The sequence below is a fragment of the Grus americana genome, chromosome 12 (genome assembly GCF_028858705.1).
Source record: "Grus americana isolate bGruAme1 chromosome 12, bGruAme1.mat, whole genome shotgun sequence".
NCBI classification, from domain to species: Eukaryota; Metazoa; Chordata; class Aves; order Gruiformes; family Gruidae; genus Grus; species Grus americana.
Genome location: NC_072863.1, coordinates 20,867,576 through 20,890,274, shown reverse-complemented (window position 1 = coordinate 20,890,274; position 22,699 = coordinate 20,867,576). Strand labels below are relative to the sequence as shown.

Here is a 22,699-nt window from a genome sequence, read left to right as displayed (position 1 = left end):
TCTCAAGTAGCTGGGACTACACGCTTACCTGCTTAAACCAGCAAGGCTTAACTTTGTGCATGCACAGGCTAGGCACCTCATTCTAACAGCAAGAGAAAGGTGAGTGCCATTTCAGGTAACTAGGCTTGCCGCACGCAGGTGTAGAATAAATGGATCTGCACTATCTCTTCTGTGCATGTCACAAAATAAAACTGTGTGGATACATTCCTAATCCAGCTGCTCTTCGGGTAGACTGCAGTCACGTCCCTCGCCTGGCTACCATTCCTGGTCTGGAAATGGGGACAACGCAGGAGCAGGCAGTACCTATTCCATTTCCCTGAAAGTTGACAGGAGCTTAACACGTACTGGACAGCTTTAAAATCAAGTCAAAGATTATCAGTAGTGACACAGATACAGCTGACCTTGCCCTGGATAAAGGTATGTCTTAAACAAACCCTTGATGTCACTTCCAGAACTATTATCTTATGTCAGGCACCAATACATGAGTAACCAGTCCAGACAGAAAAAGGAAGGCCTGTAAATTCTCTAGGGATGGAGAAAAAAAGCGGAAAGGGCAAGTCATCTGAATTGTCCTGGGGATGCAGACCAGGCCACAAAGCTCAGGCAGAACAGTCCCATCTTTTTAACACTATACTCCTGAAGATTGATGTTGGGCTTCACGTAAAACTGTTATAAATGCCAATGCTAAAAGCATTCCTATATGCTGAATAGGACACCTTGCATGAATAGAACGGAAATGACTTCCAAAGATTAGTAATTTAGAGAAAACATCAATACTCAAAACGTGATTAAAATAATGCGTTAGCCCATATGTATGCACAAGCACATTTCCACAGTCACATTATACTCCTCTTCAACCACTGATGGAAAAATAGCACTTATTAAATTATAATAATGCTTTAAAAGAGAGCGAGTATCTCAAATGATACAATGGGAAGAACAAATAGTGTGTACAAGAGCTGTTTGCCTGAATATCCTGGGTACTGCTGTACTGCTGTAGGTGTGTGAACTAAGACACTGCTAGTAGTGTTAACGAAAATATCTGCCTTCTTATTGGCTACTTTATACATAATCCTCCCTCTCCTTTACTTTTTGGAAAAGAAAAAAGAAGAGATGAATTTCTGTCATCACTGTTATCTACCTAACTTCTCCGTTTTAGCAGTGGCTATGGAAAACCAGCTGGCACAGCAGCTTTTCAAAGATAATCCTCAGAAGGGCCCACTGGGAGGGAATTTCCCATAATTGAAAAACAAAACAAAAAAGTCTTTGAATCGTTCAAGGTTTTTCTTATTAGCTCACTGATTCATAACATGCCTATACATGTCCCTGCTCAAATATGGTTGCTTTCTTGGTGAGTCAGTGAATGTTCCTGGATCAATGGTGTTCAAATAGAATTCCTTAAAAAAGGAACACCTGTAACACCTGATCGCAACCAAGCAACTGTTCTGAATACAAAGCAAGAAGGGTCCATATGGAGTACCTAATGATGCATCCTATAGCTACTGAAAAGAAGTTGTTTAATGAGAACTAATCTTAGCTTTCACTGCTGCATTGCAGGGGCAGCAATGGAGGCTAATTTCAGCTGGCTAGAATCCTTAATGCACAAAAAGCCAGAAGAGTGGAGGTAGTTTTAGGATAATTTATTAGAAATATGAACAATTTTTAGATGTACCAAATGTGGTCATAAGCAACAATTTAAACACGTTTTAATAAATGTTTTAAATTGTATTTACCTCCACGCTTTTTGGGAGCTTCAGGTTTCATTTTAACGGTATTTCTGCTTCTAAATTCAGGCCCTTTAAAATCATCTTTGTCTTCATTCAGCACTGGCTCAGGCTGTACAACCACTGTACCTAGAATAATTTTATTTAGAAATTGGAAACCATTACACATCCAAATGAAGTGCAAAAGTCCTGTTTAAATAAAAGCCAACATAGTATCTTAGAAAAAAGTGCAAACTGTTGACTAAAACTCAACAAAGTTTTGAATGCACAGATGTTCACAGAAAAAAAGAAAAAAAACAAAAAACACCCAACAAAAAGAACCACCACACACTTCAAACTACATCTGTTTTGCAGTTGTAGGACAAAAGCTAAAGACTGAATGGGCTGCGAGGAGGAAATTCTGCTCTCTCTGCCCTGATGTGGTACGTGCAGAACAGGACTGTCATACTGCTGGGTGTGTGTACACACTACAGGAATTTGCAGTGCAATACTACAAATAAAGGACTTTGGTTAGGTCACTTAAATCTATCAAAAGTCTTAGAGTGACTACTCTTTTGTCTCTCTTTCCCCCCTTCTATCCAGTTTCCCTCATCTTAATTTATTTCAGCATGAAAAAAATGAAAAAGCAATAGAATACACTCTGTTTTGGCCTTAACAAAATTCAGAAATTCCCTTTTTTATTTAAACAGAGAATACTACTAATCAAAATTATGTGAACAAAGAATCATCTTTCCTACTTAAGAGCTCAGTTTTAATACTTTTGTTGTGAGGACACTGGAAATAATCTAACATTCTGAAAAAATAATTTTAAAGTGACTGCTTTAAATACCACTACTCATGCAGTAAACAACAGCAGTCCCTCCAATTCTTCCTGTAACTTTCAGAGGCAAGGAATGGAAGAAATTAATCAAACTCACACTACAGTTAAGAAAAGTGGGATGTAGGCTTATAGTATTAACTGTTTTAAAAGGGTGCTTAAAAATAGATCCAATAAGGACATTTCCCCCCATCCCCAGATTTAGTTGTGCTTATGTTGATCTAATTGTTAATAACCTCAAAGACAGAACGATAAAATAAATAAGACTTGCAAGTGACAGAGTTTGAGACTTCTACAGAAGAAGAGAAATAAATTATTTCCGCTTTTTCATGTTGGTTTTATACGGATGTCAGTAGACATTTGAAATTAAGCCACCAGTACATCCTGGTGTACTCACACATTAAACTATGCTGGGTTCAAAACTAAAGGTGCCCGGTTTCCTCTTTTAAATGCATGTGCACGGGGGGGTGTGCGCGTGTTTGTGCGTGAGCATGTATGTTTATATATAAAAGCCAACAGGACCTAAGACAGGCATTTTACTAATACATGTGCATTCTAGTTATTAATGCTGCATCAGAATCTTGGCTAATTTGCTGAATTCAGAAACAAAGAAAGACATGAACTACCTTTAGGCAAGCTTTTCATATCAACATCGTTTTCTGAGTTTTCATTTGAAATATCTTCATTTACAGTTTCATCTAAGATTTGTTCATCATCTGATCCGACATACTTTGTTACAATTGTAGGTTTCCTGCATAGATAGAAAAAAAAACCCATACCGTGACAAATATTACATATTGCATTACAGGTAAGCCTGGCGCTTTGCAAGCAAAACACCGTACTAGTTGGGGAAACTATATTCTTTTAAAATTCATTTAAGACATTATGAGGTGAGATGCTCTAAGTTTTTACAATAAATAGGTTGTAGTCTAATTTTCTTGTTAGGAACAGGAATTCTCCCCTCCTATGTGAAATAAGAAGATATACTACTATAATAAAGTATGTTTGTTTCACAGGCTTGCTGTATTTTTTTTTGTCAAATCAAGGTTTGATGTGTTTTTAAGAAGGTATGCAGGAAAGTCACACTTTTAGGAAAAAAAGCCTGAATGAAACACAAGTGAATGTCTGCTCAGAAATTTTATACATCATTCCAAGTTTAACAGGCAGCGCAAAGAGAACACACAGATATTAGCAAATGACAAAAAGCAGCTTGGCAGAAGAGATGCTTGCAAGGAAATAAAGGAAATGCAGAAAGAAATTAAAAAGCTGACTGTTGAATAAAAAGACGAGCTGCCAGAATTTCACACAAACATAATGTAGAACTGAATCCATTAAAATGAACGGATTTACTATGTCAGGGTAGGGAGGAAAAAAAAAGAAGAAAAATCTCTAAAAAAGAATGTTGTACATAATTTTCAGTAGTCTGAAGGCAATACATGAACTACTGCAGAAAATTGGTTTTGTCAGTATCAGGCACAATATGACAAATGTATGAGTGAAAATGCCTTTAGTGATAGACAGGAAGCAAAAACCCAAGACTTTAAAAATTATATAAATGAAAAAGTTCAGCAGGACACTGGATTCAGAAGATGAAGGAGAAATTAAAGCCAAATACAAAACCACATTTGCCAACATGGAATCAAGTCAAACAGAAAATGGTGAATGAAGAATATTATTTAATTCCCACAGACACGGTAAAATAAACAAACTAGGATAAAAAGGAGAGTGAAAAGAGATATACAACACTTTTAAAGAGCAGTAAGGCAGCTGTTGAAATCGTGCATTTAGAAGAGCTAACCTAGCTATACAGTACACTAGGATTTAAAAAAATCATGAAGGACATAACTTGAATGAGCATCAGCTGCGAGAAAAAGATGAGAAGGAGTTTTACTAGACTGTTACTTCGGTCACAAATAATTTGTCTCCTGTAGGTTCAAAACTGGTTGGTAAACAGTTAACTCCAAACTTTTTTAAAATCAAAGAGCAAAAAAGGGTTAAGCAGAGATACAGTAAACGGCAGTTACTGCACAGGACAACTTAATAGCACATTTTGATTCTACAGTCTCCCAACAGTAAGGTATATAAAGCCTTTTTTCCACGTGACTCAATTTACATTTTGGAAGAATCCTGCATGTAGAAATAGCAAGAGTGAAGGAACAATTCTATAAACACCTTTGTCCTGAAGATACAGGATAATCTTGTTGTCTTTGTCAATAAAAATCAAGCTTTATGATCTTACCCTTTGACTCTGAAAGATTCTTTGAATTTTAAGTGCACTATGAGGCACTTTTCTTACCAGCACCCTGCTAACTTAATGGATTTATACTGGTTTATACTAGAAGTCTCTGACATAGGTGCATGGACATTTCTATAGTTTCACATGCCAAAAAGTAATTTTTATTTTCCAAACCAACCTTTTTGAACGTGATGATCCTAAGGATTTGGTTCTTTCTGAAGAACTACTGCCCTAAAACCAAGAAAAAATTAAAAAGTCAACACATTTGTGACCAAGTGACCTGTCAACAAAAGCAGTTTCTTATATAAACTAGAACACATCTCAGAAGTCATCGGCCCTCTTAAAAAAAAAAAAAAAAAAAAGAGCAGGAAAAGCATTAACAAAAAGCAACACACAATTTCAATAGTCATGCCAGTTCAGTTGAACTAAATCTATGGAGTTTCAAATCAGTAGTAAGACTCCAAGAAATAATTATCCTTTTGAAAACAGACTTAAAAATAGGTGTCATCAAACTCCAAGCTAAGTTACTAATGCTCACTAGCCTCCCCATGCATGAATCTTAAATTAAGAGAGAGCACTGCTGTAAGTTGAGACAAACACTGTGCGTATTTCAAGCACCGAGTCTTCATGAAATTGAGGAAATTCTCTCCTTCCAATTCTCAACTTGCACTATCTGCTGAAAGTTCTCTCAGCTTTTGGGAGAAGGGACTGAGAACGGCTCATGACCACTGGCCGGTCCTAATCGTGAACAGTTCTGGGGCCCCCTGGTCTGTGTATCTCCACTTTTTTACATTTCACCAGGATTCCTCACAGCACTCCTTGCTGCAGTAGCTCGTGCAGGTCTATGAATGTTGTTCATACAACGTGAAGAAACCATCATTGTTTCTTACACGCAGATACAGAGGGTTCTTGCAGGCTGGCACTAGGGAGCTATCACTAATGTGCACCCGTGAACTGCCAGCAGAATGCGGACGCTTCTTAATTTTCCTGCCAGAAAGGGCTGGCTGTCTTTACAGGAAAACTGATTTTTCAGAGGTTTGTGCACACACATCATAACTGGGTTTGGGCAGTATCAAATAAATAACTGAATTTACTGCAATAAAGGCAAACTAAGGCAGGATGCAGGCACTTGTGCTTTCTCTACTTATTAACATGCTGCCAACCAGAATGTTTCCAACAGGAGAATAGGTATTAGTAAGGCAAACCATATGAAAAATGTCTTTGATGTATATTACACACCATATAGAAGAAATTTGTTCATGTTCAATAAATAACCTGTATCCCCAGCTTTTTTCTTTTTTTTTTTTAAAAAAGAAGCACATTCACCTAAAAGGACAGCCAAGTAACCTACTGTTATCTGAGTAAGTGCAACTATGAGGTAGAGATCAATTCTTTTAAATCAAAAATAAGAGCCTGTTTACAAATAAGCCAAAGGATAAAAGAATATTAACTGTATTTTTTTAAGAAGAAAAACTCACTTTGCAATATACTCAATCTGAATCAATTAACAACACTTTGAATTTCTTATACGAAAATGCAATTGCATACTTCAGGTAAGTAAAACCTAACTCTTTGCATTAGGGACATTTTTCCCTAGAGTTACTGTGCATCAGAAAGACAATGAAGTTGTCCAAGTACATTTGTGTATTTTGATAATTTAGAAATAAGGAAGGCAGGAGAAAAACATGATTGCTTGCATATGCCTAAATAAAAGTGAGTATCATTGAAAATTTAAAATTTAATTTTAAATTTACTTTAAAGTATTTTACAGATAATGTTTCTATTCAGCAGATATGATGACATTTACTGCATGGTTCTGACATTTTTTATTTATTGTAAAAGCAACAAGGTGAACTCAGCATTTCCTATACCACCCATTCTACGCTTAGTCATGCAACTAAAATTCAAAAACATTTTTATTCCTACCTCTTCTCTATTGTTCTCCATTGAAGATGGACTACTTTTAGGTTCTCTACTTTTACCTATGGAAAGAAATTAAAGGAATCCACTGAAATGCAAGAAATATTAAAAGTTCTTCACATTGTACGTCATAGCATTGTTTACGTCTCACCAGTATGAGTAAAGATGACTGTGTGACTTTCAGAAACCAAGTGTTGCACAACAAAACACAGTCTACTATATGGCATAAATTTTACAGAAACCATTTCAAAATTACTTTCAGCTAAGTTGCTCACAGGCTGAAAGACAGCCTTCCCACTGGTGCATTTTTTTTAATCTCCAAGAAGTTACTTTAAGCATTTTCTCTTACACATCTTGACATTAAAAATACAATATTAAAGCTGGGATCATGGAACCACAGACAAAAATCCCATTTGATACACGGTGTGACAGAGAATTCCCATTTCTCGATCTTGATAATTGTGGAATATAAAACCTAAAGACATGCAACCTATTAATATCTGTTCCATTCACCAGTCCACATAATGGAAGGGAAAGTTTCAAGTTCACTGATTCAAAGATATTTGTATGAAGTTGCTCAAAAGACTTAGCAACAGCAGTATTTTAATAGATGCACTACTGAGAAACAGGCAAGTAAAGTGGTAGTATAATTACAGGATACATATCATGACCATTCGTGATTTTAACATAAGACTGCTAGCACTGCAAGTTACCATATCCTTAAACTTTTACACTTTAAAAAAATGAAATCACTTTGATTAGAAAAATTAATGCTGGCTATCTGATCTAGGCTGAACTGTTTGGGTAAACGTCAGTCAAAATTATCCAGCCATTTCTGCAAGTGAAGCTAAGGTGAGGAGGGGATAAAAAACAGAAACAGACAGAGTTTTTGACCTTTTTAAAGTACCTGAAATTTCTTCTCTGAATATTACAGGCATTCCCCTATTCTGAGGAAAGAACATGAAATTTGGAAGAAGGGTGACATTTCTTCTGGAGACTACATGCTGCCCACCTTCTACTGCTGACCAATTTTGCCCAAGTGATAAATCCATGGAAAATAATCAGTTTGTACATGCTCAGTAGAAATTTCTTTGATTACGGCAGCTACAATCCCTGTCAATTTTGCATTCAGACTGCTAACCACCGCACACACGCTATTCCCAAAAGCGACCGGACATGCTCCATCATCGGTTTCCACATGTGACTGGGCTGTACGTGCATCATCCCTGGAGAAACGGCCGAGCGTGCTGCATCCCCTCATAGCTCCTAGTGCCGTCCCAACTCCACATGCTCCACTGTCCTGGGTTTGACCGCAATAGAGTTAAGTTTTCTTCCTAGTAACGGGTATAGCGCTGTGTTTTGGATTTAGGATGAGAATAATGTTGGTAACAGACTGATGTTTTAGTTGTTGTCAAGGTCTCAGGGACTTTTCGGCTTCTTACACTGCCCTGCCAGCAAGGAGGCTGGGGCACCCAAGAAGCTGGGAGGGGACACAGCCAGGACAGCTGACCCACACTGCCCAAAGTTCCATAGCATATGACATCAGGCTCAGTATATGAACTGGGGGAGCTGGCCAGGAGTCAGCACAGCTCAGTAACTAGATGAGCATCACTTCCAGGTGGTGAGCAATTGTGCTGTCACTTGTTTTGTACATTCTTTTATCATACTATTATTCTCTTCCTTTTCTGTCCTAGTAAACTGTCTTTATCTCAACCCACAAGTTTTACCTTTTTCTTTACAGTTGTCTACCCCATCCCACTGGGGATGGGAGCAAGTAAACGGCTGTGTGGTTGTTTCAGCTGCCTGCTGGGTTAAACCACAACACCCATCCACTTCAGGGGTATGAAAGTGCAGGATTTCCCCTGCGACTGCTGCTCCAGTGCACTGGTCACTTGAAACAAGAGCAGGAAGTCAGTCTCTCCTACTCTCTCAGTGATTCTCCTGCTGGCACCCACGCAATGTAGAGGAGGGAGACATCCAATTCAAATGCAGAGAGGATAAAGAAGCGTTACTAAAGCTGTAAAGTCAAGTACTCAAAAATTAAGAAAAGCCAGAATGAAAGTTACTGGTGCAACTTCACTTTACTTGTCATTACCATAATGCTTATGTGCTAGGACAGTTCAGCTCCACAGCAGTGCACAAGACAGAAACACTCAACGAGCAACTGCTTCATATTTTAATTGATCTGTGTGTGTGGCAGGGACATGTTACAACTCTCTTGAGCCACACTTAACCATCTTCATCATCATCTGCCTCCTCACAACACTCTACCTAGCAGTTCACATATCTTCCAAATGCTGGAACAAAATGAGATCTGTTACTATATAAACATGATTTGGCCCCAATCATGTCTATCACTTGTACACGGAATGAGCATCCTGTGGATTAAAAAATAAAAAATAGCTCAGTTGCTAAAGACACTATCATTATGCACAGAAACTTGAGAGGGAAGTAAATTTGCACAGTTAATTCTGGCATTTCCTAATATTTAAGTGTTTAATTCTTGACTTTCCAACTTTAATATGTTCTTTTTTAAGAAATAAAATCTGAGCTCTCAAAACCAACACTGAAACATGTCTGCTATTAATTAGTAAGTGTACCCTAGTTTCAAAGTAGATCTGTATTTTAATGCAGGGAGCCAAATTCTACTTCATAACTACATCAGATAAAGGGAAAAGACTTCTTTTTTCCAGTATGCACCTCAGCAAAATTTCACTTTGAGATGCATCTACATCACAGTTTAGTTTATTATTCTGCTGAAGTATCACATGAGTATTTTTTTTTCCTGTGTTAACCGTTCAGTTTGATGCTGACACAAGGAGGTTAGCACGACATGGCAGCAGACTGTCTCTCAAGACAAAACATTAAAAGATAGTAACTGCACACCAGAAAACCCACAGAAGTTTATTACTTAGGTCAACAGGAAGTTTGAAAATAAACTCCGTAACACAGTCAACACACTCTCATTTTCCTGTACTCTATCACTTCAGCACAACTTCTAGCTCATTAAACAGCAGAGATTGAAAAGTTTTGCACCTGTATCCAGTCCTAGTTAAATGAGGAAACAATTTAACCTAGTTAAATTTGGAAACAAATTTGATTCAGTACTGTTATGAAATAATTTCACTTTTTATGACTGTAATCAGAATAAAGTGTTTAAAATTCGTTACCTATTTCTAACTTGTAAGTAAATATTTCTAATACCAAATTTGACCTAGGACTCGAGGTTTTTCAAAAGTATTATTTTGTTTTCAAATGTTTCCAGACTACACGTAGACATCTTTTTCACATAATTATGAAAGCATAATCTCCAGAACTTCTTCCACAACTGCAAGGACTGCAAAAGCTTTACTTCAGCAGGAAAAAAAAAAAAAAAAAAAAAAAAAAAAAGATACTGCACTTACGCATTCAGGAAAACTGAACAAGGAATCCCTAGCACAGCAAATACATACGTGTTTGCCATCTCATGTTTCATAGAAGACAAATTACCAGTAGGATTAACTTTTTTTTCACATTTAGAAGGGATTTGGAACTGAAAGAAATATTGTATCAACGGCCTATTGTATATTTCTTAAGATATCACCATTTAAATCATGTTAGGACTTTGCATAGTTGCCCCACTGAGATGCAATATAGTGAAATAACACCACAAAGTTATTTGACTTTAGAATCATATGTACATTGAAAATAAAACCAGAAAATGTCTTTTTACCTATGGTTTTGTTTTTAGATAATGCTGGAGGAGAGTTTGCGTCCTCAGATTCTTCCGATGAGTGAGCCAAGAAGTCATGAAGTTTCTGCACCAATGTATTCAACTTGCTTTCACTGTTAAAACACAAGTAAAACTTGAAGTTACCTATATATCTCACTCTAATTTACCAAGCTTGAAAGAAATTATGTTTAATCTCAATTAATACACACCAACAAAAGAAACTGAGTTATTGCTTAAACATTTGTTTCTGCAAGAGAATATCAAAGTAAATAAAAACCATACAATTTTGTTAAACCCTGAGTAAAACTACAGGTGTAGCCTTCTTGACAAAGAAGCACTAAGGACTCTGTTAACAGTAATAATAAAAAGCGTATTTTAAATAGGTTTTACTGTTTAAAATTATTTACAAGAATCAAGAAAGTCTGAGTGGTAATGCTGCTATGACATGAAGATAGTGAAAAATTAAGTTACGATTCTACTTTGTCAGAAGCTGAACAGGTAAAAATAATAAAATCTTTGGTTTATTACCAAAAATGTAATCTTTGGGGATATAAAACACTAGAAATAGCAGAATTTCACCTATGACCTTAGAAACAGACAAGTCAACAGAGTATGACAGATACACATGCTCATGCAAAGCTGGTATCAAATCAGCCATGTACATATTCACTGTGTATCCTGTATTAATTTTGTCAAAAACCAACCATGTAGGATCAGATCATTTCTTGATCTGTTTGTATGAGTATGCATAATTAATTTATAAAAAAATACTACCCTGGGAATTTTCACTAGGCAATTTTAGACATCAGGAACTGTTAGTCTTGTATATATACTCATTACCATAAAAAGGCAACACCTTTATCCTACGCTTTTGTTAAAAACCTACACAACGTCATAATCTACAGGTTATTCCCTCTCATTTTACGTTTTTTCATTTCAGATTTTCTCCTCCCAAAGCTTCTGCAATTTCCCGAGACAAATGCCTTTTTCTGGCTGCAAGCCTTGAGGCCAAGGGCAGTCACTCTTCCAGACCCTCAGTATCAGAAGTTGCCATCCAGCTGTTTGCACCACTATCAGTCCTCTAAAATCTGCCAGCTGATATTTCTGAGTCATCATACCTTATCTGCTACTACAGAGTTTCAAACTGCTGAACTATGCTACCCCCTTCATAAGTTAACCCAGTTAAAGCCTGCAGGCTTCCATCCTTCTCACTTTTTATCTCACATTACTTTCAAAATATTCTTCTGACAGCAAGAAGAAATAAGATTTTCTGTCCCCGTTTTACAGGTTGTAAGAACTTCTGAATATTTATCAGAAGCTCAATCCACTCGCCTTTACCATCTCTACTATCTCTCTAAACACATCCATTTATTAATTTCTGACTTTTAAACTGTTATTGTTTAAAAAAAAAAAAAAACCACCATCACCTGTTTTATAAGAAGGCCACACAGGTAAGCCCTCTCTTGAGCAATGAGTGAAAGGGTATCATCACATTAATGCAAATGACTATTTAACCGGTGAAAATAACCGCATATAAACCAGCATAAACCAGCCATTTAAAAAAATTAATTGTAATTTCATTAAATCTTCTGAAGTATTCAAAATAAAACAAAACAGCACTTTGTAATGCAAAGATTTTCCACACAAGTAAAGGCCACTTTTCTTTTGAGACTACGTACATACCATCAATCACTTGAGCAACTTTCAGAGAATGTAACAAAGCCTGTTTTATTCTCAAGCTATCTTAAAATTTTTCTGCCTAAAAGTCTTCCCCTCTAATTACCGGACTCATGCCGCTGCACAACTGCCAGTCCCCAAACCTGGGCTTCCCTTTTTGTCATGGATGGAGGGCATCCTTGGAAAACATTACAGATGATGACAATGGTACACCTCAGTTTTCACAGATTGCATGCTCTACTTTAGAGAGGAGATTTAATGACGATTTATTCACGTAAAGTTAAAAAAAAATTAGAGTTGTTCAGAATTATTTCATAGTAAAAGTACATAAAGAGATTTTATATCCATTCCAGATGGTCTGAAGAACTAATGCACATTTAGAAAGGCTGCAAAAAAGTAATTTTTGGTAGTAAAACCAAAAAAACCCACATGTGGAACTCTGCTCATTTAGTTTATAAATAACTTGTTTTGGTAACAGCATTTTAGAAAAGAAAATGGGAACTATAGATGAGTTATAATATTATTGTTCTCAATACAAAACAAATCCAGAATAGTATGCATGTGTCTTTGTGACTAACACTTGGAACATTATCTGCTACCATTTATTAACTCTTATCCTAACTTATCATTATCATTTTCAGAGCAAAATGTTCATGCTAATAAACAAGAACAAATAATCTACAAACTAATACTAAAAAGTCTTCTCAACTTGCTTTTCCTTTTGATTATTCAGCATTTTGTACCATAAGCCTGTATTAAGGAATACCAGGTCAAATGTAAGTAAAGGTGTTACACTTACTGTACTTCACCACAAAGAAATTTTAATTTAGGGCAATGCTTCACCTGGTTTTGTACAAAAGCTATTTTATGTCATGCATTTATAGTTGAGAACATATTATCTACAATCTTTTTTAAAGCTTCTACTAAAAAACCCTTATTCTTTGTAATATATTAATAGACCCATCCACTATTGAATTGATCCCAACCTATAAAACGTGTATTTTTTAAAAAAAACACAGGAGCCTAAAAATTTAGAACCATCTCAGAAGCACTAAGTGAAACAAGCAGTCTCCCTCTGCCACATACCAACAGTCCCAACACTACATGCTAGTGTTTTCAGGCTTGCACGTTTTAAGCAAACGGCTTCACCATCAGTCTAGAGCTATTTCAACACTGTTTAGCCTAATTAAGACAGAAATGAAAGGAAAAGTGTCCTACTATTACTGGTTTGGCCATGAACCTGATTTGTGACCTTGGGAAACTATCTTACAAGAATACCATTTCTTACCTAAATTCAGAGCAAGTGCTGTAATCTTAAACAGTTAACACCTGGCCCTTACTAGGATAAAAAAAAGTAGATATTAAGCAAACCACGTATTAGACTAAATGATTCTACAAATCAATAGACTATATAAGAAGAAAATGAAGAGACAGGTGGTGTCCTAATCTATGCACAACATACTTAATTCAACCTGGCTGTTGATTGCTATCCCCTTGTATGCGCTCACCTCTATTGGGTTTGCGTGGCCAGGTTTTGGTAGTGGGGGGCTGCAGGGGCAGCTGCTGCGAGAACCTGCCAGAAGCTTCCCCCGTGTCCAACAGAGGCAGTGCCAGTGGCTCCAAGACGGACCTGCCGCTGGCCACAGCCGAGCCCATTGGCAATAACGTATTTAAGAAGGGGGAAAAAACCTGCCGCGCAACAGCAGCTGGAGAGAGGAGTGAGAAGATGTGAGAGGAACAACTCTGCAGGCACCAAGGTCAGTGAAGAAGGCAGACAGGAGGTGCTCCAGGCACCGGAGCAGGGATTCCCCTGCAGCCTGTGGAGACGACCTTGGTGAGGCAGACTGTCCCCCTGCAGCCCATGGAGGATGATGGTGAGCAGATATCCACCTGTAGGTCATGGAGGACCTCATGCTGTAGCAGTCTGTTCCTGAAAGACTGCATCCCGTAGAGGACCCCATGCTGGAGCAGCTCACGGAGAAATGCAGCCCATGGGAAGGGCCCACACTGGAGAAATTTGTGGAGGTCTGTCTCCTATGGGAGGGACCCCACACTGGAGCAGGGAAGAGTGTGAGGAGGAAGGAGCAGTAGAGACAATGTTCATTATATATTCTCTCCCCTGTCCAGCTGGGGAGAGGGGTGATAGAGCAGCTTGGTGGGCACCTGGCACCCAGCCTGGGTCAACCCACCCACATTACTTCATCACCTGTGTTAGCTAATGATCATGCTTCTGCAAAGTGAGTCAAATCACCTTGGACACACAACATTTTAAGAAACAAGTTTTCATTTGGATCCAACTTGCCAAACATTCATGGGCTCAGTCTCTCTGATGGCAGGTGAGGTGCTGAAAATTCATAGCCAAGGCAGGGGAAAGAGCAGGACTTCCCATTTCAACATCAAACCCAGGTGACGTTGGACTATATTGTGAAACTGCACTGGAAAAACCTTGGTATTGCACTCAGTTTCTATCTACTTTCTTCACACACTTCAAAAATGTAGGTGGGGAATGTCCCAGTTATTGTCAACATCTGGAAGAATAGTTTTAAAACTGCATTTTCTTTAAACAAATTATTTTTCTCATTCTTCCACAAGAGCCCACCAATTTTTAGTCTAAATAAATGCCCCTCATCTGAATTTCAAGTGGCTCCTGAAAGTCAGTGAAATAGGAATGCTTTCCAGCTTTTTATCTATCTCAATGTTGACAATTACACTTTTGCAAAATTTTTCTTAAGTACTCACCTTCGTTAAGTTCAACTCTTGCCTGAAATTTTTCTAGGTTTAAACTTTTAAAATAGCTCAAGGGCATAAGTTTTTAAAATTCATCTTTACAGTTGCTTCAAGTTAAGTCCCAATCTTTTTTCACTTTTGAAGCTGAAATTAAATACTGCAGAACAACAAGTATTAAGCAGAAAAAAATAAACAATCCTTAGAAAAAAAAATTTTAAGTAAAATAAAACCAGATGTGCTTTTAAACTGCTGGTCTGTAGGCTACCTACCACCCTCTGCTTCAGACTGTATCCCTATGTGAATGACAGAAATCCGACAACACACAGCAAGTCCGAATATTTTAATTAAGACAGTGGGAAGAGGAAGGGAAAGCACTGACTGTGTCTGCATTAGAACACAGGAAGGTTTGGTGCTGATGACCCAATCTCCATGCTACATACATTTCAGTAATTCCAACTAGGTGTAGCCTGGTTCTGCGGACTGAACAAGCACCAGCGCCTGGAACATAGAATGCTGAAGCACATCTTTCAGCTTAGTTCCACCCGGAAGGAATTCAGTTTGTACACTCCAAGCTCCCCCTGCATTATCAACAACACTGAATAAGAAGGACAATCTGGAGACTTCTTAATTCAGATGCTAATAATGATGCACCCAAAGTTCGGAAGGAGATCAGAACATATTTTTCCAAAGCACTGCTATGTCTAATGTGTTACAAGCATGATCCTCTTTTAAAATTACTGTTTTATAGTAAATAAAGCTGAAATTGATGTAATTTAAACACACAATTTCAAAACTGGTACTAAGCACTTCTCCTTCACTCAAATGTATAACTTCCTTTTATACTGCCTAAGCATTTACATAATCAGGCCAGTATTCCGTCACCTGCAAATCTTCATAAGTTTTTCCTGATGAGAAGAAGTGTTAGACTTACTCCAATTCAAAGATTTCAGATTCAAGGGAGAGCCTACATACTCATTTCATATGAAATGTGTCAATATTGTGGCTGAACACACATGAATTAAATAGCTTAAGACTGTTGGACAGAATGAAAGATGATAAAACCTACAATAGAAGTTGTTTATTTTCTTATCCCTAATCTGAAAAGGAGTGAACACACCTGCAATATCCTAAGAAGCCTACTTCTCAGAAAAAAAATACATAAGCAGAAAATAAAATCAGCCTATCAGTTGAACAAGTAAAAGACCATGTTTTTTTAAAGGTGAGGAAACAGAGCACTTCTATCCTAGTGCTTGTTTTTTAACTCAACAATGGTTTTCCAAGGGCAAAGCAACATGATATGGTATAGCCTAAATCAGATTAATATTTTGTAACTTATTTATACTGATATACCAATTATACCAAAACAAGTGAGGCTTTACAATCAGGATTCACACAATCTGTTCAAGTTGGCGTGAACCAGCTCCACCACCAAAGGACACAAACCCTCATGCCCCAACACACACCTGATGCCACCCACACTCTCAGTTCTCTCATTTCTCTTCCACTTCAGTACAAGTATTACTTTTGACCTATGTGCAGAAGCTGATCCACATTAAAAATATGTCATTTCTTCTAGTGAATCTAGATAATTTCCCTAATCCAGCTGAGTGCTCCTTGGCACAAATGATTCTGCAAGCAGAGGCGATGACAGTCTGAGTTGGGGAGGAGGAAGGGACTGTAACTTTGGTGGCAGCAGTACGCTATGTGAGCTTGAACAATCATGCAGCAGCAAAATTAGAGTGGGCCAGGTAAATGACACCAAGAATCACAGAATCATTTAGGTTGGAAGGGACCTCTGGAGATCGCTTAGTCCAACCCCCAGCACAGAGACAGCTACAGGTCACCCAGAAGTACGTCCAGTCAAGTTCTGAGTACCTCCACGCATGGAGGCTCCACAACCCGTCTGGCTGACCTGTTCCCATGTTTGACCATTCTCACAGAAAAAAAGTTCTCTTGTGTTTAGACGGAATTGTACCATACTAAACTTATTAAGTCAGATGCAGCCAGGAAATATCTGAATACCGGAGCTCTGACTGAAGAGAGATGCGGGCATCTAGCACTTCATCAAACTCAAGAGATTCTATGCTTAAAACTTTGTTGACACAGATTCGCTTTTACTTTGTTTAGAACTGGCTTTAAATCCACAGGGGCTTAATCAAGTGATACCTAGTACAGTTCAAGACCCTCGATGATATGGATGAAGTAACTTTGGAGCTTAAGTACAGCATAACAGGTTCAGACAAGTAAACAGAATAATTTTCCTCCAGACACACAAGGGGAATAAGAAAGCAATGGTTCAAAGTCACTAAGAGACCCTTTATTCTTCTCAAGGAAGATTACACAATTTTTTTTGTAGAGATGGTATCCAAACAACCATATCAGGATTTGGCTATGTGTTACCACGCTTCATTAAAAAGTGAAAAATTCTTTGGTTTTTAACCTGTTTCTTTAATGGGAGTGTAAAAAAAAAAAAAAAAAAACCAACAGCTAAGACAAACAATCTCATTGTTAGGTTGGCTTGATGCCACACAGAAGTCTATAACTTCAACGGCAAAATAATCTGCAAGCTGAAAAAGACTGACTGAAGTCAACCACTTGAAAATCTAAACACAGTATTTTCACCTTTATGAGACAAAACTCACGGTGAACTGAATACCTTACTATGTTAATTCAGGAAAGGAAGCTCAAACTAGCATTATTTACCAAGCTTAAACGTGCTTTGTTTAAAGGGAAAGAAGGGCTCCACATCCTACAGCATCACGCACCTCTAACTCTAAAACTGCCTTCTCTTTTGCTTCATTTGCTTTCTGCTTCCTGCAGTTTATCACAGATTCTCAAGCAGAAATCATTCATTACAAACTCTAAAACTTAAAGCGTGTCCCTTTAAGTCTCCCAGATATTCACAATCAGGTTTGCTACAGGTTTTAAGAGTTGTAGCCCATCTGAAGAATAAGTTTTTATTGTACAAAAGTCATCTCAGTTTGCCCCACCATCAGTCCTGAATTTATTGCCTACTTTTTTTAGTTTTGTTTTACATGATAGATGTATTTGCCCAACAAGGCTTCTACAGTCAAACCTATTAAGGCCTACAGTTGGACCCACTAAGATAGAAGTTTTTACAACTGTACGGCGCTCAGACTTGCAAATAAACTGCCTAAATAGCACTAAAGTTGACACTGGTCAACAACCTGTGCCACCAAATTCTTGATTTTTTTAAGGTTTCACTCCTTTTCTAAAGGAAAAGAAAAAGGAAAAAAAAAAGAAAAAATCAACATTAATCCATCTTGAATGACAACTGCCTGGTGACTAGATGTTATAACAAATTATGAAAGCTTTACACTCTTTCTTTACTAAAGCAGGGCACTCTACCTACCATCTTTTAAAGTAAATATAAAGCCTTCCGTTACATTTGCCACTGAATTTCCACAATTTCTTCTTTCCCCTCCTGACTCACCACTGGAACAACTTGCCGCTGACCTATCTGTGAACTGATTCATGTTTCCAAATCACCTGCAGGCACAAGCTGAGCTCCAGTGACACGAAATGTGATTTCATGAGGTTCAGCAGTATCCTTAGGCTTTCCTGCTTATAAAAGACACATCTAGCGATCCAATCTAAAAACATACTTTGTCATAGACTGCAGGCATTTGTTTTTATGGTGAACACAGCACATTTTAGTGTATTTTTGATATCATCTTTTGGTGAGATATATCCCTGTAAAAAGCACTAACTTTTCCTCCCTTCAAGCAGAGGGTGCAAGCGCTCATCTATAACAGAACCAGGATTTTCAAGTTTCCCCAATGTTAAGGCCATCCTCCTGCAGGATTTGTACTATACACCCCTTTGTCACACCAAATTATTTCATAGACAATGAAATACCTTCAGTTAAGCCCTACAGAGACCCTGACACAAAGTTTACAAAACCCTAATAGAGACAGTATTGTACTAAAAAGAAAGAATGATGTCACTGCAGTAAGTTCCTCTCAGAGAATTTCATTTAAGTACTGCAAACACATTGGCTCTGGGGCACATCTGGCACAGAAGACAACAGCAGCCTAAAGTTTCGCTCTTCTTGTGGGAAGAGTCAAAGAATCTGCTTACGCCCAATTCCACGTGATTGTACGATAGACAGCTAACTTACACTGCACCTACAGAGAATATGGACGATTGCTATTGATTTATTTTCAATTAGATTATTTGGCACTAAATAACATGCCTCAAACAACCCTACAATATCACTCAGAATAAAGAAATTCAAGTCACTCAAAAATGCAGAAAATGTAACAAAAATGTTGACCAAGTTACCAAAATATCATACTGAAAGCTGAAAAGTCTGAATCAAAAAAAAAAAAAGTTTATTTTGCCAACTTAAAAAATCTAGTATCACTACACTGACTACCAGATGGTTCAAGTGAGTAAGATTCAAAGCTTGTCTTCTTTTTCAATTGTTGTGCTTATTTTTACAATGTATGAACTGATTGGTAGGAACAGGTTAAGTCACTATGACAAAGATTCCTCCACTTCAAAAAAAGTTGTAGAGAAATCTTTATAAAAATTTACAGAGGCAGCATTTTTTTTTTAAGTTTCTTAGTAAGTTACTCCAGTTTTAATCATGTTTTTCAGCATGCCAAACTTCTCATCTTGGACATGGGAGACTCCTAGGTTCTTAATATTAAATAAGAGTATTCCTTATAATAAAAGTTTACAACTTCATAGCCAGCAGACTAGCACTGACTGATTATCTTCCTTTTAAACACTGTAAGTCTATCTTCCAGAAGTGCTGGGAAAAAAATTTTGCCATCAAAATTCTTTGGAAGATAGGCAAACAATAGAATTCTAACAACAATCTCCAGGCTTTATTTCTATACATGTCTTACATGAGCAAAATTTCAGATAGCAGAAGATGAAATGAATGTGTAGGGTGATTGCGCAGGGTGACAGAAATGCAGGCAGCTGACAGGCCAATAGGACTTGTGGGAAATGGCAACAAAAGAGAGAGAGTGTGTTTTTCTTTCTCATTCTCTCCAACTCCAATTTTAAGTAGAATTTGAATTGACAGAAAATAAGAAAAAGCCCCTGCGATGCGTTCATCACCTGAAACCATGGTAGCCTACAATGTCATTCCTAGTTCCTGGCATAAAAACAAACTGTTCAAGATGAGCTCTATATGGGATGTAAATTACAAAAAACATTTAGACCGAATGAGAACTGATTTAAGGAACAGAAGAAAAGTTTGGAGCACCAAAAAGAAAATATTATACCCATCTTAAAAGTAGTTTGTCACAGTGCCTGCTTATTATGTGTAATAGATCCAACCTAAAGACTACAGAGTCTCAAATCTATTTTGTACATACTTTTTGATCTTCAGGATCACAAGTAATCTGAAATAATCCAATTTACCTTTCTGTCTGCAGGTTATCTGAAAAACTGCATGGAATATATATGAGCTTCTGTATCTTCTTCTACGGAAGCACCAACTAAAGCAGTCCCTTAGTAGTACGCTAATTGTTGTACTAATGACAACATAAGAATATGGAAAGGGTTAAGTACAACACCTTCATAACGTAGACCAGGAACAAGCCGTTCAGAAAAGGTCAGAGCAGAATATGGGAAAACGGGGAACAAAATACAACAATCGTAGTAAAATAAAAAGCAAAGTGGTTCAAATGGAAGAGCATTTTTCAGAATATGTAATACTAATTATGACCATATAGCACTCAATAAATATTACTAAGCCAGATCTTTTTGCTATACAAAAAAATCAAACTCTACCCTTGATTTTCAGGGATTGGCGAAGAAAAAGGAGAAAGCCCCTTGATTAGTATTTCAGTCCACACACGAAATAATCGATCCAACACAAAAGTGGTTTAAGCTGTCAAAGTACTTTGAGAACAGAGAGGGGAGAAAGTGTGAGTGAGAAAGGGGGAAGAGATGGACAATCCCTACCTTACAAAACAACTAAGAAAACATATGCAGAAGAAAGCGCTAACTGTTGGGAAGTCAGGCACCAAATAACGTATATTTGCAATACTCGTGACTTACATCTAGCACGTGATCAACATCAATAACAACGATAATCTTTTAAAACTCTCTTTTTGCTAGAAGTAGATTACATATGCATTACCTCCTCACAAATGTTAAGGCTTTAAAATCAAGCAATACACAGGAGGATGAAAACAACCACCCCTTTAACTTCTGGCTGAAACTAAACAGTAGTTAGGAACTACTCAAAATAAGTCTAAAACCGGGTGATGAAGATACATAAGTATGACCACAGACAAAACTTTATCCAGGGCTCAGTACTTAAGACAGAGTGATGCTTCCCTTTCTTAACACTGATTTTGAAGACGCGCAACATTTGTGAGGCTCAAGTGACAATACTTTATTGTTTATATAGTGCCTTGGGCATTCGGAGTATTTGTGGCTGATGCACTGTGTCGATCAGACCCCTTGAGATACCGATAAACCGAAAGCATACAAAGCCAACTATTTATTAATAGTTTAACATGGCGTCTGTCTTAACACTGACTTTACTTGGGATTTGGTCAGCTTACTTACTTTATGCAGCAAAACGGGAGCCGTTCGTAATAATTAACGCGGTAGGAGACAGCTCTTCAAGGGTAGAGGGAGATGTTTGTAAACCAGCATGAAAACAGATCCTTCACGGGGGATCAGCGGGATAGGAAGGACTTTACTACAGCCCCAACACGTGGGGCGGGGGCGGACAAACGGAGGGCACATCCCCGCGGCACCCAGCGGCGGGGGCACGGCGGCCGATGGCGGGGGGCGATGGCGGCCCCGCCCCTCCGGGCCTTCCCGCCGCTTCCCGCCGGGCCGGGACAGGACAGCCCTGCCCAACCCAGCCCTCCCCGCCCGGGCGCGATCCCGCCGTGCGCGGGAAAGAGGGGCGTCCGTGCCGCCGCTGGTCGAACACCGGGCCGCGGCGACACGAACGTCCGCCGTCCGGCTGCGCTCGGCCGCCTCCGCCGCCGTCCCCTCCCCCTGCGCGACACCCCCCCCCCCATCCCCCTCGCGGCCTCCCGCCGCCATCCCGCCCCCTGCCAGCGCCCGCCGCCCCGGGCCTGTCTCCGCTCCGCCCCACCCCCGCCGCGGGGCCGCGGGCCGGGCCAGGCGGTGCAGCCGCGAAGGCCGCCCGCCAACAGCGGCCGCCGCTTCCCCGCCGCCCGGCAGGGGCGGGCTCCGGGCCGTACCTCACGGGCTCTGCAGTCATGTCTCCGCTGCCGCTGCTCGGTGCGGCCGGCCGGGCCGGAACCGGGCTCAGGCGCTGAAAGGAGACAAAGCCGTTATTGCCACCATCGCAAGCTCCGCCGCCATCTTATCGGAGGGAGGCTGAGAGAGACCTGCCTCCTGCCGCCTTCCTCCTTCGCCGACTCCCATTGGCTCCTGGCCGCCCCCAGCGATTTTCTAATTGGGCGGCTACGACGGGGCCTGTTGCTAGGGTCGTTCACGTCACCGTCTCAACCTTCCCCGCTCTGATTGGCTGGAGGGAGGGTTACATCACCGACAGGGTCCTGACGTCACACACCAGGTCCCGTGACATCATTTCAAAACAAAGTGTATTGACGACTTTGGCCAGCAGGGGGCTCCTGCCTATGGCTGCCCCGATGGCCTCGGCCATTGTGGCGGGAGCGCAGCGCGCATGCAGCCCGTGCGGGCAGGCAGACCACAGTGGGGTGTAATGGGCGGCAGGAGACGGAGCAAGCGGTGACAATGAGAGCCGGGTCTCACCTCATCCCCAGCCGCCCACTTCATCAGAGGACTGCGGCTTTGGGCAGTTCTGCAACCTGGATTCAACAAGAAGTTAATCACGGCATTTAAATACATCAGCCATACCAAGAGTAACACTGTGATGCCAACCAAACTCT

At 39.2% G+C, this 22,699-nt stretch overlaps 1 protein-coding gene across 11 annotated transcripts in view; it reads right to left on the bottom strand.

Moving 5' to 3' along the window:
- Positions 1 to 22,228, bottom strand: part of ATRX (ATRX chromatin remodeler) — an 84,200-nt gene extending 61,972 nt beyond the window's left edge. For 3 of the 11 annotated variants that reach the window (XM_054839981.1, XM_054839982.1, XM_054839988.1), the window contains exons 1-6: positions 22,025 to 22,199; positions 10,410 to 10,522; positions 6,704 to 6,759; positions 4,956 to 5,008; positions 3,168 to 3,292; positions 1,734 to 1,853 (exon numbers count right to left, since the gene is read on the bottom strand). In XM_054839981.1, the coding sequence (XP_054695956.1) occupies positions 1,734 to 1,853; positions 3,168 to 3,292; positions 4,956 to 5,008; positions 6,704 to 6,759; positions 10,410 to 10,522; positions 22,025 to 22,044 (487 nt within the window). In that variant the 5' untranslated portion in view covers positions 22,045 to 22,199. Of the gene's footprint in view, positions 1 to 1,733; positions 1,854 to 3,167; positions 3,293 to 4,955; positions 5,009 to 6,703; positions 6,760 to 8,424; positions 8,642 to 10,409; positions 10,523 to 21,371; positions 21,590 to 22,024 lie in introns of those variants that run through there. The other 8 variants (XM_054839983.1, XM_054839987.1, XM_054839989.1 and 5 more) reach the window with 6 other exon arrangements.
- Positions 22,229 to 22,699: the final 471 nt, after the last annotated feature.